We start from the raw sequence: 15,946 nt of genomic DNA, 5'->3' as shown, positions 1-15,946 counted from the left end.
GAATAATTTATCAATACTTCATAAAGCTGAAGATGTGTATTGCCTGTGACCTAGTAATCTTGTTCCTCAGTATATACTAGAAAGCATAAGAACTTCCAAAGAATTTCCACAGCAGCACTGTTTCCAGTAGCAAAAAATGGAAAGAATCTCAGTGTTCACTGAAAGGACAATGCATCAACTATCATATGCTCAAAAAGAGAAAATGAGTGAACTGGAGCCAGAGGGGTAAAGGCTACTTGCGGAAGGACATGCTCTCAGTTCATGCTTCCTCTGTTAAGGTTGAGGATTTGTAAAAGAATGCTCCTAGTGTGTGTGTATGCACAGGCATAATATAAGTAGGGAAACATGGCCGGTGGGGCCCCCCAGCTCTGCTGTAGGAGCATGGTACCTCTGGAAAGAGTGGGGAGCTGGGGGCTTCGGTTGTGTCTGTGATGTTTTCCCAAGGAGTGGATATGTAAATGACGGAGAGGCTGTTCTCTATATTTTTCTCAATTAAAAAAACAAAGAGGGCAGCCTGGGTGGCTCAGCAGTTCTGCGCCGCCTTCAGCCCAGGGCCGGATCCTGGAGACCTGGGATCAAGTCCCACACCGGGCTCCCTGCATGGAGCCTGCTTCTCCCTCTGCCTGTGTCTCTGCCTCTCTCTCTCCCTGTGTGTCTGTCATGAATAAATAAATAAAATCCTAAAAATAAATAAATAAAAATAATAAAAAAAAAAGAGTTCACCTTATATTCCCAGAGATTTTGGGGGGGCTTCACACCTAGTGCTTTGACACGCTCCAGTTCCAGAAGGATGGCTCTTCTGTGGCTGCTGTTTTCTATGGTATATGGCGCCCTTGAAAATTCTTCCTCTGTCAGAGTTAAAAGCAACCTGTGGGGGAGGGGTAGCAGTAGGAAGAGATTTCTTTTGAGATTTTATACTGGAGGCAAACTTTACACTGAGGATTGCATCCTATCAGCATAAGTACTTCAGGCTTGAGTAAGGTACGACACTCAGTATATGAACTAACAGTAATAACAGCAAACAACTGAATGCTCAATGACACTCGGAAACTACTTCCATGAGTCATCACTGATCCATTTAACAATTCTGCCCAGCAGATGGCATGATGGCCATTCTGTGGCTGAAAAAATGGTTTGGAGAAATAAAGTGGCTCAGCCAAGGCACACCCTGGTCTCTTCTACTCTTAACCTCTGTTCATCCAGCTATGCAGTCTAACCTTTCACATACTGCAAAATGTATGTGTACAGAAAAAAAAAAAGGAAAGAAATCCAATAAAACGTTACAATTTTAAGAGTAGCTGTTTTAGGATAGTAATTTAAGAAAAATAATTGTAGATCCCTTGTCTGATCCATTCATCTGAAAACAACTCCACCTCAACAATAATTCATCGCTAAAAACATCCTTGTGCACCAGCAAGGAGGCCAGCAGGAACACAACCTGCTGTGTTGGTGGAGGAATGTAAGTTGATGTCCTTTTGTGGGTAATTTGGAAATATTTATCAAAGTTGTAAAGGTTTAGGGGATCTCTGGGTGGCTTAGCGGTTTAGCGCCTGCCTTCAGCCCAGGGCGTGATCCTGGAGACCCGGGATCGAGGCCCATGTCCGGCTCCCTGCATGGAGCCTGCTTCTCCCTCTGCCTGTGTCTCTGCCTCTCTCTCTCTCTCTCTTTCTCTGTGTATCTCTCATGAATAAATAAATAAAATCTTAAAAAAAAAAAAAAAAAAGTTGTAAAGGTTTATTTCCTTTGACCCAGAAATTGCAGTTCTAGAAATCTATCTTCTGGAAGGAAGGCAATTATGCAAACATGTATTAACTAGGTAGAGAAGAAAAAAATTATTTTAACCACAATTTGGAAGAGGTACTAATTCTTACAAAAACCAGATGATTCAAGTGGGAGCATTTGGCTTTCCTGTCCCGGGGGAAAACATGACTGGGGTGGGAAGCCGGCAGTCAGGCAACCTGGCAGGGAGCAGACAGCCGTCTGGAACAAGTCGATCAGCGGCAGTGGCTGCTCTAAGCACTGCGTGGTATGCCAAGTACTATCCCTACACATTCTCTTCGAGGAAGGAAAGACCCCAAGAAAGATGGACAGTGCTCTGGAAGAGGGCGTGGGGATATGTTGATAGGCAGAAGGAGGCCTCCCCAGGGCCTGACAATTCGATTCAGGAGTTCCTTGTGTTAGGGCATTTGCTACTACATTGCGTGGAATTGCCTAGAATAGGAAAAAGGAAGCAACTCAGATTTGTTTTGGTAGAGATGAATTAAACAGACTCCAGTATATATGCATATATACACATACATATGCATATACATACACATACAGATAAACGTAGGTCTGTTTAGTATAATTGTATTTTCAAACAAACAAATAAATAACATACATTTATATGTATCTACGTATAAACATGTAAAAAAACCTGGAAAAATGTCCAGAAAGATGACAATGGCGGTTTTCTCTGAAGAGTAGAATTATGAGGGTATTTCACTTCCAACACCCTCTAGTTCTACATTCTTATTTTTAAATAACCAGCAAATATATGTTCCTCTTATAATGAAGAAGCAACAAACAAAATGTCAGTAACATAAAATGATTCAGCTGCTTTGGAAAACAGTTTGGCAGCTACTAAAAAAAGGTAAACTTAAGGAGTTACTTATGACTGAGCAACTCCACTCTAAGAGAGTATAAGAGAGTACTGAAAATGCAGGTCTACACAAAAGCTGGTATGCCAGGGGATCACAGCAGGACTGTTCCTAACAGCCCCCAAATGCAGTCAGCCAGAACGTCCACCAACGGAAGGATGCATAAATAAAATATGGCACAGCCACAAACTGGAATATCACTGTGCCATAAAAATGAATGAAGCACTGACACCCGTGACAATTTGGATGAGCCTTGAAAATGTTCTGGGATGTGAAAAAGCGAGACCCAAAAGGTCAATTCCATTCATAACAGATATCATAAACAGGCAAATCCATTGAGAGGGCAAGTGAAACGGTGGCTGCCGGGAGTGGGAAGGGGTCATGAGGGGGTCATGAGGGCTGATGGTAAAAGGGTAGGTAAGAGCTTTCTTTTTGGGGTGATGAAGATGTTCTAAAACTACTAGTCTGTGGTGATAGCTGCACACATCTGTGACTATATTAAACATCATGGCCTGCACAATTTAACAGGTGAATTTTATAGTATGTGGGTTATATCTCAATAAAGCAGCTTAAAAAAAGTGTCAGAAGACCTTGCTTCTTACCTTCCATTGACTCTTTCTGCTAAAAATCGGTCTCTGTAGAGAGAGGCCCAAGGGCCCAGCTGCTCCAGCCAGAGGACCACTTCTTCTGCTGTCCATTTGGCCACAGCCTTATGGACCAGGAGGTCATGCTCAGATTCCCTGCTGCTCCAGTGATACACAAGCAGGACCACCTGGGCAAAGGGAAAGCTCTTAACACACAGAAAGGTCAGAGATGCCAGCTCCTCAATATGTGAGTGTGGGGCAGGGGCAGGAAGAGGCTGAGGATGGAGGGAATGGTGGCAAGCCGGTGCAAGGAAGCATAGCAACACCACTGCCATAGAGGGCTGGGCAGCAGAAGTCTCAGTGGGATCCTCTCATTGCCAGTGGGGGCACCCTAAGGGATCAGGGACTGGAACAGAACTCACTGCAGAGCATCTGGAGGCAATGTACCCTTGACTCTAACATCTTGGCTGATTTAATGGACTTATGTTCCTTTTTTGCTGGAAAATTTGTAATCTTGAAATTGTTATAGCATGTAACTGAAAAGAAAATAATAGTCTCAGGATGCCTGTGTGCCTCAGTGGTTGAGCATCTGCCTTCAGCTCAGGGCGTGATCCTGGTCCGGGGATCAAGTCCCACATTGGGCTCCCTGTGAGGAGCCTGCTTCTCCCTCTATGTCTCTGTTTCTCTTCTGTGTCTCTCATGAGTAAATAAAATCTTTAAAGAAAAAAAAAAGAGAAAGAAAGAAAACAGTCTCTACATGGGATGTTAGTAAAGTGCTGGGCTTGAAACTTGACCATCAGGGTGGACATGGTCTTGAATTCCAGTTCTAACACCTTCCTGCATCTGTCTTCTTACCTTTAAAATGGGAATAATAGGGGCGCCTGGCTGGCTCAGTCGGTAAAGCATGTGATCTTAATTTTGGGGTTGTGAGTTCAAGTCCCATGCTGGGCATGGAGTTTACATTAAAAATAATGATAACAATAATAATAAGAAATAAACAGATAGAATGGGAATAATAATGGTGGCTATTGCAGAGGTTAGGAAGAGCATGAAACAGAATAAAGCTAACAATAACTGGGTTCTGAATATCACATTATCTACTTGAGTATGTAGCATCCTGGAAAAATCATACAACCCAGCAGATCTCCAGGCATGCAGTGAATCATCACATGCAGGTATGCCATCAATTTCAACAGAACGGACTTAAAAAAAAACAAACCAAAAAACCAGAACTGACTTCAGTGGAAACTGGAGGGAAGGGGGCAGAGAAACACAGTGATAAACTTACTGCCACACCAGTTAAAGCGGTGAGCACTCCAGAAAAGAATCCCCCGCCTCTCTGCGGATTCACTCGGCCTGTGTTGGGAGCTAAAGGAACTTGATCATTCCCATATTTCTGAAAGGCTGCGAGACTCTGGACTATGTCATTATTCTGCTGAATGTCTTCAAATCGCATTCTAATGGCATCAGGAAATAATTTTTCAATGGCATCCCTATGAAGAGGAAAAAAATCACAAGATGGTTGTTTGTCTAAATATACTTATAATGTTTAGAAGCCAAAATCAAACTAACATTCAATATTTAATAATATACAAGCACTTTTGAAGAACAGACAAGAAGGTCAGTTATGGCCCTGTTGATGACAGCAAAAAATCTGAAACAACTTACATGTCCACTGTTAGAGAAACGGTCAAATAAAACATGGTCTATTCACATGATGGAATACTACATAGTTCTAAAAATGAATTTACTGCTTTCACTTGTATCAAGATGGATAAATTTAAGACATACGTATCATTGAATGAAAACAGTAAACTGTAGAACCGAGTAGATAGTGCACAACTGATGTGAGGAAATACTTGCATTTCCTATTGATACATAATGTTTGAAAGTATTTTTAAAAATCTGAAGGACACTGTGTGTTATGCTATATGTTGATAAATTGAACTCCAATAAAAAATATATACAAAAAAATCTGAAGGAAATCATAGCTAACTCATAGCTGAAATGACTGGGTGAAAAGGGAAGGAAAGATGGCAAGATGGGGAAGAAGAGGTCAAAGGGGTCTTTAACTTTATCAATACTAATTCCAATCTTTTAAAAAGAAGATAAACAAATGAAGGTTTCTATGTATTGCTGATATTATTAAAAATTAATTCATAAAGAGGAAAGCAAGTAGAGTTGAGTAGTAAGAGGGAAACCATTAGGTCCTACTATAGAGCTCTCTTCATTTTCAATTACACATAATCAGAGAATCTTCCTTCAACATAAGATTGACCTTTAGGTTAACAAGGCTGACAGGTAAGAGCAAAGAGTTTGTCAATGTGTCTCAGATGAAAAAGAGCAGGTTAGGGACGCCTGGGTGGCTCAGTGGTTGAGCGTCTGCCTTAGGCTCAGGTGTGATCCCTGGGTCCTGGGATCTAGTCCTGCATTGGGCTCCACATGGGGAGCCTGCTTCTCCCTCTGGCTAGGTCTCTGCCTCTCTATGTCTCTCATGAATAAATAAAATCTTAAAAAAAAAAAAAAAAAGAATAGAAAAAGCATGTTAGGTTAATGTCTTCCTGGAATTTTCTGGTATTCTGTAGGTATCAAGGCAATAGAAGAAAAGCTAGGTCTCAAAGACCTCACAAGTACATTATAAATATTATGAACAGAAGCAGAACAGAATCTACTACCTGAAAGGTCTTACCATTTGTTGTATGAGACGATGCATGGGAAACTACCTCTATTGATACAAAAACTGGAACAGAGATTAGTCAAAGATGATGAATGAAAATCAGCATCAAAAGGAATTATACAGAATTGTGGAGTTATATCACTTTCTCTATTAGATCTGGGGTGTTCTCAGTGGATACAAATCAATAAAAAGTGTTATACAACAAAGGATTATAAGCAATGGTTTGATAACCAGAATTTCTTTTCCTCCTTTATGAAAATCACAAACAGATCACGGTCACCCATAAGGGAGTCTGGATCTGCAGTCCTTGAGCTCCCTGCCTCACACACGCCAGCAGATCTAGAATGTGACCATGGTGGGGGGCAGCTCGGCACCTCTGGCCTTCTCAAACCTAGCTGCTCCCATGAAGAGAAAACACATTGTGCCAGCTGTTATGGGCTACTGATAAGGACTGAACTTTACCTGAGGAGAATATTGACTTTGGGGAAACCTTCCCATTTTTCTCTGCATTCCGGACACTCTGTTTTCTTCGAAGAGGCCCACCATAAAGCTAGGCAGTGCCGGCAGAAGCTGTGCCCACAGTTCAAGGTGGTGGGGTTAACCAGGATGTCATAACAGCAGTGGCAAGAAAATTCACTAACAGAAATCTGAGGGCTGGTGCTCTTGAGGGGGTCATCGTTGTCATGGGTCACTGCGTTCAGATCGTTTTGCGGAGACTCTTCCATCTCTTAGCAAATTCTGGGATGCACAGGCACAGAAAACTTCAGACTTAGAAAACTGTTGTAAAGCATCATTAAATCTAGAAAAAAAAAAAAAAGACAACAGAACTAGGACACACAGTTTGAGATTACTGCCATTCTACCAAAGCTGATTTTTAAATGTGACCAATTTAATGTCTAAAAATTCACATTCCATAAACCAATAAACCTCACTGAATTTCCTTCTGCTCTGTCATATTTCTGAAAATTAAGGGAAGCAAAACAATGTAAAGCTTGATAGACTTGGGGTGGTGGAGAATGCGAGATCTTTCTTTTGCACTAACTTACTTGGAAAATATAATTTCTCTGGCCTGTTTCCCCAATTTCTCAAGTCTTTTCATGTGTATGATTTAAAAACAAAAGCAAAACCAAAACAGCTTCTTGGGCCAGTAAAATGTCTGGAGTTGGCAATAACAGATGTACTTCATGTAAATAATGCCTTTTTTAAAAAAATCCAAACAAATCTGCCTTCCCGTTAGGTAATTATTTCATAAACATGTGCTTTTAGATACTCTCACAGAAAGAGTACCAGGCAGGAAGTAAGTGAAACTTGTTTTCAGAGGGGCCCTGTGCCAGGTAAACTCCCCTGGGGCTCCATTTACCCTTTCCCCCAAATCAACCCAACACACATCACACCCTCTGGATTTGGCCAGTTTGGTGCCAGAGAAACACACTAATGTTGCTAGTAAGCAAACAGCAAGGGACCTCACTCTTCTTATTTTTATCTGGGTCTTAGGAGATTGTTTTATAGAGAGGCAGTATGGTGCAGAACACCATGGAGTTAAAATCCCAGCTTCTCATCAATCATGCACTCCATGACTATGTTTCAGTTATTTGAGCTTACTGAATCCCGTGTTCTCAATTGTGTAACGATGGTGAACAGAAACCTTCAAAGCTTCTTGTGAGGATCAGAGACAGTTAAAGTGGCAAGGAGAGTGTATGGTGTAAATATATGTAGTGTATGGTGTGAACAGCAGCTAATGAAATGATTCTTCATACCATTTCTGGTATTAGGACAAAGCAGGCGCTGGCTGGGAAGTTTCTCCACTTTGCTATTGTGAAGACAAAGTATGTCAATCACTGTTCATCACCCATAGTGCTCATGCAGAGAATGGCTCAAAGTTTTCCACTTTGCAGGTACAGTGGTTAAGAAACAGGCGTCAGGGCTGGGCTGCCTGCATTCTTTCGCTCTGCCACTCACGAGCTGCGGGGACTGGACTTCGTGAGGACTCAGCTTCCTCATGTCTAAGTAGGGGTGGTAATACATTGATCCCCACTGGGAGGTTTTAAGAATTAAGCATGAGAATACAAGCGGAAGTGCCTTGTACAGAGTCTAGCACATGGTAAGTAAACCATATACGGTAGCAAGTTACCTGCTTTCCAAATATAGTCATGAGAATTTTATCACCTTTTATTTATTTTTAAAGATTTATTTATTTTAGAAAAGAGAGAGGGAGAGTGGGGAGGGGCAGAGGGAGGGGGAGAGAGAAACTCCAACAGATTCTGTACTGTGCATGGAGCCTGACCTGGGGCTGGATCTAAAGACCCTGAGATCATGACCTGAGTGGAAACCAAGAGCCACCCAGGGGCCCCAAATTGTATTACCTTTTACAGAGTGACGTATGACACTTATATAGAAAGCACTATATTTTAAGCAAATCTAGGGGCGCCTGAGTGCTCAGTCAGTTGAGCTACTGACTCTTCATTTCGGCTCAGGTTGTGAGATCAAGTCTGGTGAAGTCCGGCGCTCAGGACAGAGTCCGTTTAAGGTACTTTCTCTTTCCCACTCCCTCCTTCTTGACTCCTTCTCACAACTCTTTTTCATAAATAAATAAATAAATAGGCAAATCTATGAACAAAAACTAGAAGAAAATACTGTGAAGTATTTGTAGTGGTTGTGGGTATGTTGGGTGGGAAGGGTTGCAATTCTTTTGGTTTTCTGTATTTATCAAGTTGTTCTTAATGAAAATGTATAATGTTATAATAATTGTAAAATATATATATACAAAATTGTAAAAACAAAACAAAAAAAAACCCACATTCCTTTTGGCCCAATACCAGCGGGGGATTTTTAACTCAAAGAATAAACACAACTGAATTTTAAACTCAGTGTGAAAGCAGAATACAAATTCCTCATGAGTACTAAAAAGATAATTAGGCAAAGATAAATGTAAAGTTAAAAGATAAACATAAGATACAAAAATTTAAAATATAGTAAATCAAATTAACACAGTTATTCACAATAATAAATAATAGTAAAGAAGGGAGAAATCTTTTGTAGAGGCCTAAATTGTTTTTTCTGGGGCACCTGGCTGGGTCAGTCAGAGAAGCATGTGATTTTTGATCTTGGGGTCATGAGTTTGAGCCCCATGATGAGTAAAAGGGGTTACTTAAAAATAAAATCTTAAAAAAGAAAAACAAAAAACCTCTGTTGTTTGGAAGAGTTCATATAAATGTTCTTAATGACAATCTCTAAATCATTTCTGATAATTCTATTTGCTTATTATTTGTATGTTTAGGAACATTAAAAAAATTCCTAAGTGTTTTCCTTTTGGCAGTCTCTTCAAATTGCTAAGGAAATAGGAGATCTTATACAGGATTTTAGAAAAATAAATCATTTTGATAAAGTAGTTCCTTTATCTGGTTAATATTGGTTAAACAACCACCACGAGGAGAACAGTATTCTAGGAAACAATAGTTGAACCACTGCTATTTATTTACTTACTTATCATCATTTAAAAATATTTTGTTTATTTGAGAGAGAGTGCCAGCGCTCTTACAAGAGCAGGGGTAGGGAGGGGCAGAGGGAGAGGCAGGCTCCCCGCTGAGCAGCCCCCCTCTCCCCCCACCCCAAGACAGGGCTTGATTCCAGGACCCTGGGATCAGGATGTGAACCAAAGGCAGACGCTTAACCAAATGAGCCACCCAGGTGCCCTGAACCACTGCTATTTATTGAGATTCTATGAGCTGAGCAGTGTGCAGGCCCTTTAGGTACATTCAGGATCTCATCTGGATTCAGTGTCAGAGGAAAGATCCCAAGGCTTCCAATGAGGGCTGGGCAGGGGGTCAGAAAAGAGGGGCCTGATGTGGGCACTGCTTGTCAGTGTTTTTTCATGGGGAGCAGTGAGTGACCCTAGAGTGACAGGTCTGGTACAGGGGGCTTTTGTGCCTAGTTAGTGACAGGTGGGTCTACATAAACGTTTCAGGGGCAATCAGATCAGCAAAGCTGTGCTTGAGGATGACAAATCCCTCAGGAAGGAGGGCAAGACTAGGATAACTTAGAAATAAAATGTTTATCACTCTGGGACAAAGGTAACAAAAAATGAAAAGAGCAAAGGAATGAAAGGTGATAAAGGCATCAATGTATCTGAGAGACATTAAGAAAATAATGTATGGGTTCTTGTGACTAGAGAGAAAGAATGATCAAAGATGCTGCCTAGGTGTCAGAGCTAGGGAAGAAGAAAGGTACTTGTGATAGAAATGGGTCACTGTGACTGCATGGGGCCAATCTTAAAAAGAAGTGGAGTTTTGGAAAAGTTGAGTTTGAGGTAATGATGACTTCCAAATAGATGTGTCTAATGAGCAGCTGGAGATACAAAACTGTAGTTGGAAGGAGGTCAAGGAGGCCTTCAAAGTGATCTGCAGAGAACTGACAATATGTACTGAGAAATTGTCATTTCTCACCAATTAGCCTTTTAAAACTAGGAGGTAAAAGCGGTTCCTAGCTTACAGGCTCTGAAAGTTTGTTTTTTTTTTTTCTCATGGGAGAAAACAAACCGCACGCTGGCATCTAAAATGTCTTTTTAAGTTGTATTTTGAAAAGCTGAAGTAGCCACTAACTTTGTCTTAAAAAATTGTCTTTAACAAACTTGAAAAACAGCACAGACTTTGATTATATCTTAGGAATGTTGCTAGCTTCAGGTTACCCTCAATCCAAAATGTGAAAGCTAAGGGAGAAAGAATACACGTCTTAACCAAAGTCAGTTAATGTCTTCTATTTCTGTCTGGCTGCATTTGGGTTATTTCCATGAGGGAAAGCAGCACTTTCAGAGGAAGAAAGCACCTCTTAAGTGATAAAATGTAGCTCAGACACTCAAGTTCCAAACAGCAGGTCAACACATCCTCCTGCACTGGCAATGATTAAAGGCCTCTTTGAGGAGACCAGTTCTCGAGGATGTTTATAGATGTTCTCTATAAACTCAGCCCACAGCAGGAGCCGTGGGAGGGTTTGCTGGCTCTTTAGGAGTCCCTTCACAAGTAAGTACGCATTAGAATGTCCCTGTGGCCCCCTGTCCTTTTTTCCTCTCAAAGGCCCCAGAGAGGACTGGTAGGTGATGGGGGTGGGGGGGACCACAGACGGACTAATTCCATTCTCCACCCCTGGTGCCCTGGTTCACGTGGATACACTTTGGTTTGTGTTTAAGCCTCACACGAAATGACAAGTGTTAATTATCTAGTTCAAAACTAAGGAGGGAGAATGCCTGAGTTTGGAAAAGTCTGTGAAACTGCAAACAGAGGTGAGTTTAAAATGACAGGTTGCCCACCACAGAATTGAAGAGTACAGCAAACCTCTGGAGACTGAGTCACTCTGAGGTGTTGTGGTTTCTTGAATCAAAATTTGCATCTTCAACTGATATCTGGCACGTCTCTTGACATGCCCCAAAATTACATGCCAAAGTTGTGTTTGTTCATATGAGTGTAATATGACCACTTGCCTGAAGGAAATCTATACTTGTTAGGCTTTCAAAGAGGATTACCCGAATGAAGTTAAAAACTACCATGTAGGGATGCCTGGGTAGCTCACTGGTTGAGCATCTGCCTTTGGCTAAGGGCGTGATCCTGAGGTCCTGGGATCGTCTCCCACATCAGGCTCCTCGCAGAAAGCCTGCTTCTACCTCTGCCTATGTCTCTGTCTCTTGTGTCTCTCTCATTAACAAATAAATAAAATATTAAAAAAAAACCCTACTGTTTATCCACCAGGATAGACTTAAAAAAAATTTTTTTTTAACATTTTATTTAGAGAGTGAGAGCACTCACACATGCAGGGGAGAGGGAGAGGGAAAGGGAAAGAATCCCAAGCAGACTCTCTGCTGAGTGCAAAGCCTCACCTGGGCTGATCTCACAACCCTAGCATTATGACCTGAGTTGGAACCAACAGTCAGACACTTAAGCCACCCATGTGCCCCAGGACAAAGACTTAACAAAAATTTATTTATTTTAGAGAGAGTGAGATAGTGCAAGTGGGAGGGAGGGGCAGAGGGAGAGGGGGAGGGAGAGAATCTCAAGCCGACTCTGTGCTGAGTACAGAGCTTGAAGCAGGGCTCGATCCCATGACCTGAGCTGAAATCAGGAGCAGGACACTTCACCGACTGAGCCACCCACGTGCCCCCAGGATAAAGAGTTTTTAATGCTCTACATCCCTCTGCTTCCTAGAGTGATTATTATAATGAGCTACCTGGTGAGCCTTTCCACAGTGATGCAATATTACTGTCGTGAACTTCCACCCTCTGTGTCCTGGAACAGTCTCCGCATGGGCAGCCACCAAGTCTATCGTGGTGACATCTGGCTTTTGGACAGGCTTTCACATGGTGCTCCTCTTTCTTACCCTACCCTCTCTTTCTTTCCTCCTCTTCTCTCCCTTTCTCTTGAATTCAATACCGGCAATTCAATGAAAAAAAATCTGACTTCATATAAAAATCCAGACTTCTGGCTTCTGTTGAAATAAGTCAGATGATCTGGCATGACTAGGATGTCATATGGAGTGACAAGAATCAGCTTGAGCTAGGTAACTCTGAAGCTACACCCTTCAGATAGGGCATGCCCCGCTCAGGTTTGCTAGTCCTCACCCACTCACTTTTCCTCATTTCTGTTTCCTGTCTGACCTCGGGCATATCTGTGTGAATATTTGTGTTTTCCTAACCTCTCCCTTAGGTGATGCCTTCAGAGTCTACTGAGGAGTGTATGATGCTTCTTGGGTTACCTGGTCTTGGGCTAGCATGCTTTAGTTGTGTCAGCTTACAGTTTTCCTGCCCCTTAATTTGCGGGCAGGTTGTTTACAATCATTGCTGAGAAAGTGATTGCCTATAAGGTCTTCCAAAAAGTTTTCTAAATTACTGCTTCTATTCTCCTTTACCTTCAGAGGCCAGATATCCATGTTCAGTAGGTTCTATGTGTGAAAGGCTCTGGATGGATCTGAGAGCAAGTCTAAAAATTCTAAGTTGGCTTTAGTCTTATTATATCCAGAGACCCAGGTCAAAATGAATTAAGTGAGAGTTTGTGGGCTCTTCCATATATCAAATATTTAGTATAGACCTTTGCGACACCTGCTTTAATATTTTGGAGTTATTTACTTCCTGGCCCTGAGAAACAGTATAATTTTTTCCGATGTTTATTTGCACCATATAACAATGGTGTGTACACCTCAGTTTTACAATCACCAGACAGTTTTTGAGTCCCAGCTTCACTGTTTATTAGCCATGAGACTGTGGGCAAATTAGTCACTTTCGCCAAGTCTCCCATTAACATAGAAAGGAATGGGGTTCCTACCGCCTACCTCACATGAGCATTAAAGAGACACATGTAAGCACTAGCACATAGGAAGCATTCAGTAAATGTGGTCTCCTCTTCCACTTCATGGTCCATATGTCTGACACTTTCCCACCATGTAAGTGAGAAATCCCAAAGGTTCTCATGCTCATGCCATATAATCAACAATTTGTTCTGATATCTCACCAATGTAACTTTTAAAACACCTGGAGAGATTTTTACTTCCTGAGGAAAATACCATCTCTAAAATTTCAGTGTCCAGAAATGGCATAAAGCTTTGGAAAACACAAATACGTAAAATATAACATGAACACACTGTACAGTTGATTTCTTCTTCAACGTTCATAGGGTTTGGTCTGTTGGCACAACTGATAGGTAACAATTATCACAGTCTGATGACTTGGGCAATTTCAAGATCTCTATCACTGGAACCTTTTCTAGGTTTCCCCCAAAGAAATACCTAACTGACATGCTATAGTTATCTGAAAAATCTATGAAGGAAGAAAAAGGGCTGAGATACAATCTCCCAATTATTCTGTGTGATTAAAGAACTTGCAAGGAACTTGGCTACTGCTCCCTTGAAAGGAAAATTGTTTGCCTTGATCAACTACTTATCTGTGGGTTCATCTAACCGACTACTCTCTGGAAGGAGGTTGCAGCACTGCTATCACCTGTTCGATGCCTCAGTAACCCCAAGAGCAATTAATACAATAATTTGCATTGAGTTTATCAGAGAGGAATGCATTAATTATGAGTTTAAGTGGAGAATTTTTTTAAAAGATTATTTATTTATTTATTCATGAGAGACACACAGAGAGAAGCAGAGACACAGGCAGAGGGAGAAGCAGGCTCCCTCCAGGGAGCCCGATGTGGGACTCTATGTGGGACTCCGGGATCACGCCATGAGCTGAAGGCGAGTGCTCAACCGCTGAGCCACCCAGGTGTCCCTCAGTGGAGAATTTTTATACCTTAGCTTATAAAGATGTCATGTAATGACTGATAACTCTTTAGAAGTCATAATCTTCAAAGTGCTTTGTTCACTGGCATAGAATTACAGTTCTACCTCTATTCAACAAAATGTTTACTGTGACAAGAGTACATGCCAGCATTTTAGGAATAATCCTTTGGAAGACTAATTTATTGGGATTCCAGCCTGAAAATATAATCTCAATCATAATTAGCAAAGATGTTTCACTGCAAGAATACAGAAACTTTGGCTTCCTATGGGCCTTTAAATAGGCTATTTATTCCTTGTCATTACAAATTACACGACAACAAAGAATAATGACCATTGCTAATATTTACTGAGTCCTTATAATGTGAAATGCAACTCTATGAGATAATTATTACTCTCACTCCATTTTACAGATGAGAAAATGGAGACGTCATTAATATAGGGCAGAGTCAGGTACTGAATCATGGTCTCAATAAAATGTGACCTCGTAACTCTATATTATCCCAATAACATAATCAGTAATAGCTAATGGTTCGAAGGACTAATTTGCTCCTTTATGCTGCTATTAGAAAGCTGCGAAGTCCAAACTGGAGAAAATAAACTAGGATGTGAGAACACTGCGTTTTGGAACACGAACTCCAGCTTGTGGCTGTTAGGGAGCATGGGGTTCCATGAGATAAATAAGCAGAAGCAGTCACAATAGAAATAGGGGTTAGAGGGGCACCTGGCTGGCCCAGCAGGAAGAGATGCAACTTTTAATCTCAGGGTCATGAGTTTGAGCCCCACACTGAGATTAAGTAACAGAGATTACGTAAATGAATAAATAACTAAACAAACAAACCTTAAAAAAAAAAAAAAAAAAAGACACGGGGTGCCTATTTCTGCCACCCCAGGCCTACTTCTGGAGACACCACTATATACACTAGTAGAATTACTACAGACATTTTAAACGTCCAAAGAATGACTGCACACTTCTAGTGACTATGAGATACAAAGAAATGTGCCCACATGTAAGCAAGGCAAGGGTAAGAAATAGCAATAAAAAGAGAATATATATATATAATATATATACACACACACACACACACACACACACACATATTAAAGAGAATATTATGTGTATTTCTTGTAGGTGGCAGAAACTGGCTTTCATTAATACAAGAGAAGCATTTCCGGGCTCTTACCATACCAACTCTTATCCAAACAGATTTTCTTTCTGGAAGGAGTCAGAAATTACCAGGGCAAAGGTAGCTAGCTAACTCACAGGAGGTTGACTGGCTGCCTGAACTTTGAGGCATGATTTACTGCTCGTGAGAGGTACTGGGCAGAACAACACACAGAAGGCTGTTCTGGCTCTCCGAGACTGATTTTGTTTATGTTACGTGGCATATACTCAGTGACCTATCCTGTACTAAATGCTGTAGATGTCAGTAACTTGTGATTGAAAAAACTGGTCAGTAAGCAGACTTCAGTTATCAGTTTGAGTTGTCTTTCCCTCTCTAATCAAATTCTGAGCTCTTTTAGATCAGGTATCAAGCCATGGAGTTCTATTATTGTACCTGAAGTAGCTGGCACAAAGATGGGTTCTGGACATTTGCAGATGAAAATCAAATCAACGTATATCTGACCCCCTATTGTAGTAATTTCTTTAGAATCTCTGACAGAATCACCTGCAAGGTTGGTGAACCTGAATAAGGATATCTGAGAGAGAGAGGCCCAGGAATGTACACGTTGGGCTCCCTGCATGGAGCCCGCTTCTCCCTCTGCCTGTGTCTCTGCCTCTCTCT

At 41.3% G+C, this 15,946-nt stretch overlaps 1 protein-coding gene across 2 annotated transcripts in view; it reads right to left on the bottom strand.

Annotated features, from left to right (window-relative positions):
• The window catches only part of BFAR (bifunctional apoptosis regulator), a 30,660-nt gene that overhangs the window by 12,117 nt on the left and 2,597 nt on the right, over window positions 1-15,946 (bottom strand). For both annotated transcript variants that reach the window (XM_077906702.1, XM_077906701.1), the window contains 4 exons: window positions 6,363-6,699; window positions 4,512-4,716; window positions 3,242-3,411; window positions 724-868 (listed from right to left, as the gene is read on the bottom strand). In XM_077906702.1, coding sequence (XP_077762828.1) covers window positions 724-868; window positions 3,242-3,411; window positions 4,512-4,716; window positions 6,363-6,625 — 783 coding nt within the window. In that variant the 5' untranslated portion in view covers window positions 6,626-6,699. The remainder of the gene's footprint in view (window positions 1-723; window positions 869-3,241; window positions 3,412-4,511; window positions 4,717-6,362; window positions 6,700-15,946) is intronic.

The sequence above is a fragment of the Canis aureus genome, chromosome 8 (assembly GCF_053574225.1).
Source record: "Canis aureus isolate CA01 chromosome 8, VMU_Caureus_v.1.0, whole genome shotgun sequence".
Lineage (NCBI taxonomy): Eukaryota > Metazoa > Chordata > Mammalia > Carnivora > Canidae > Canis > Canis aureus.
The sequence above is the reverse complement of the archived record's forward strand: the minus strand, read 5'-3'. Positions and strand labels throughout refer to the sequence as shown.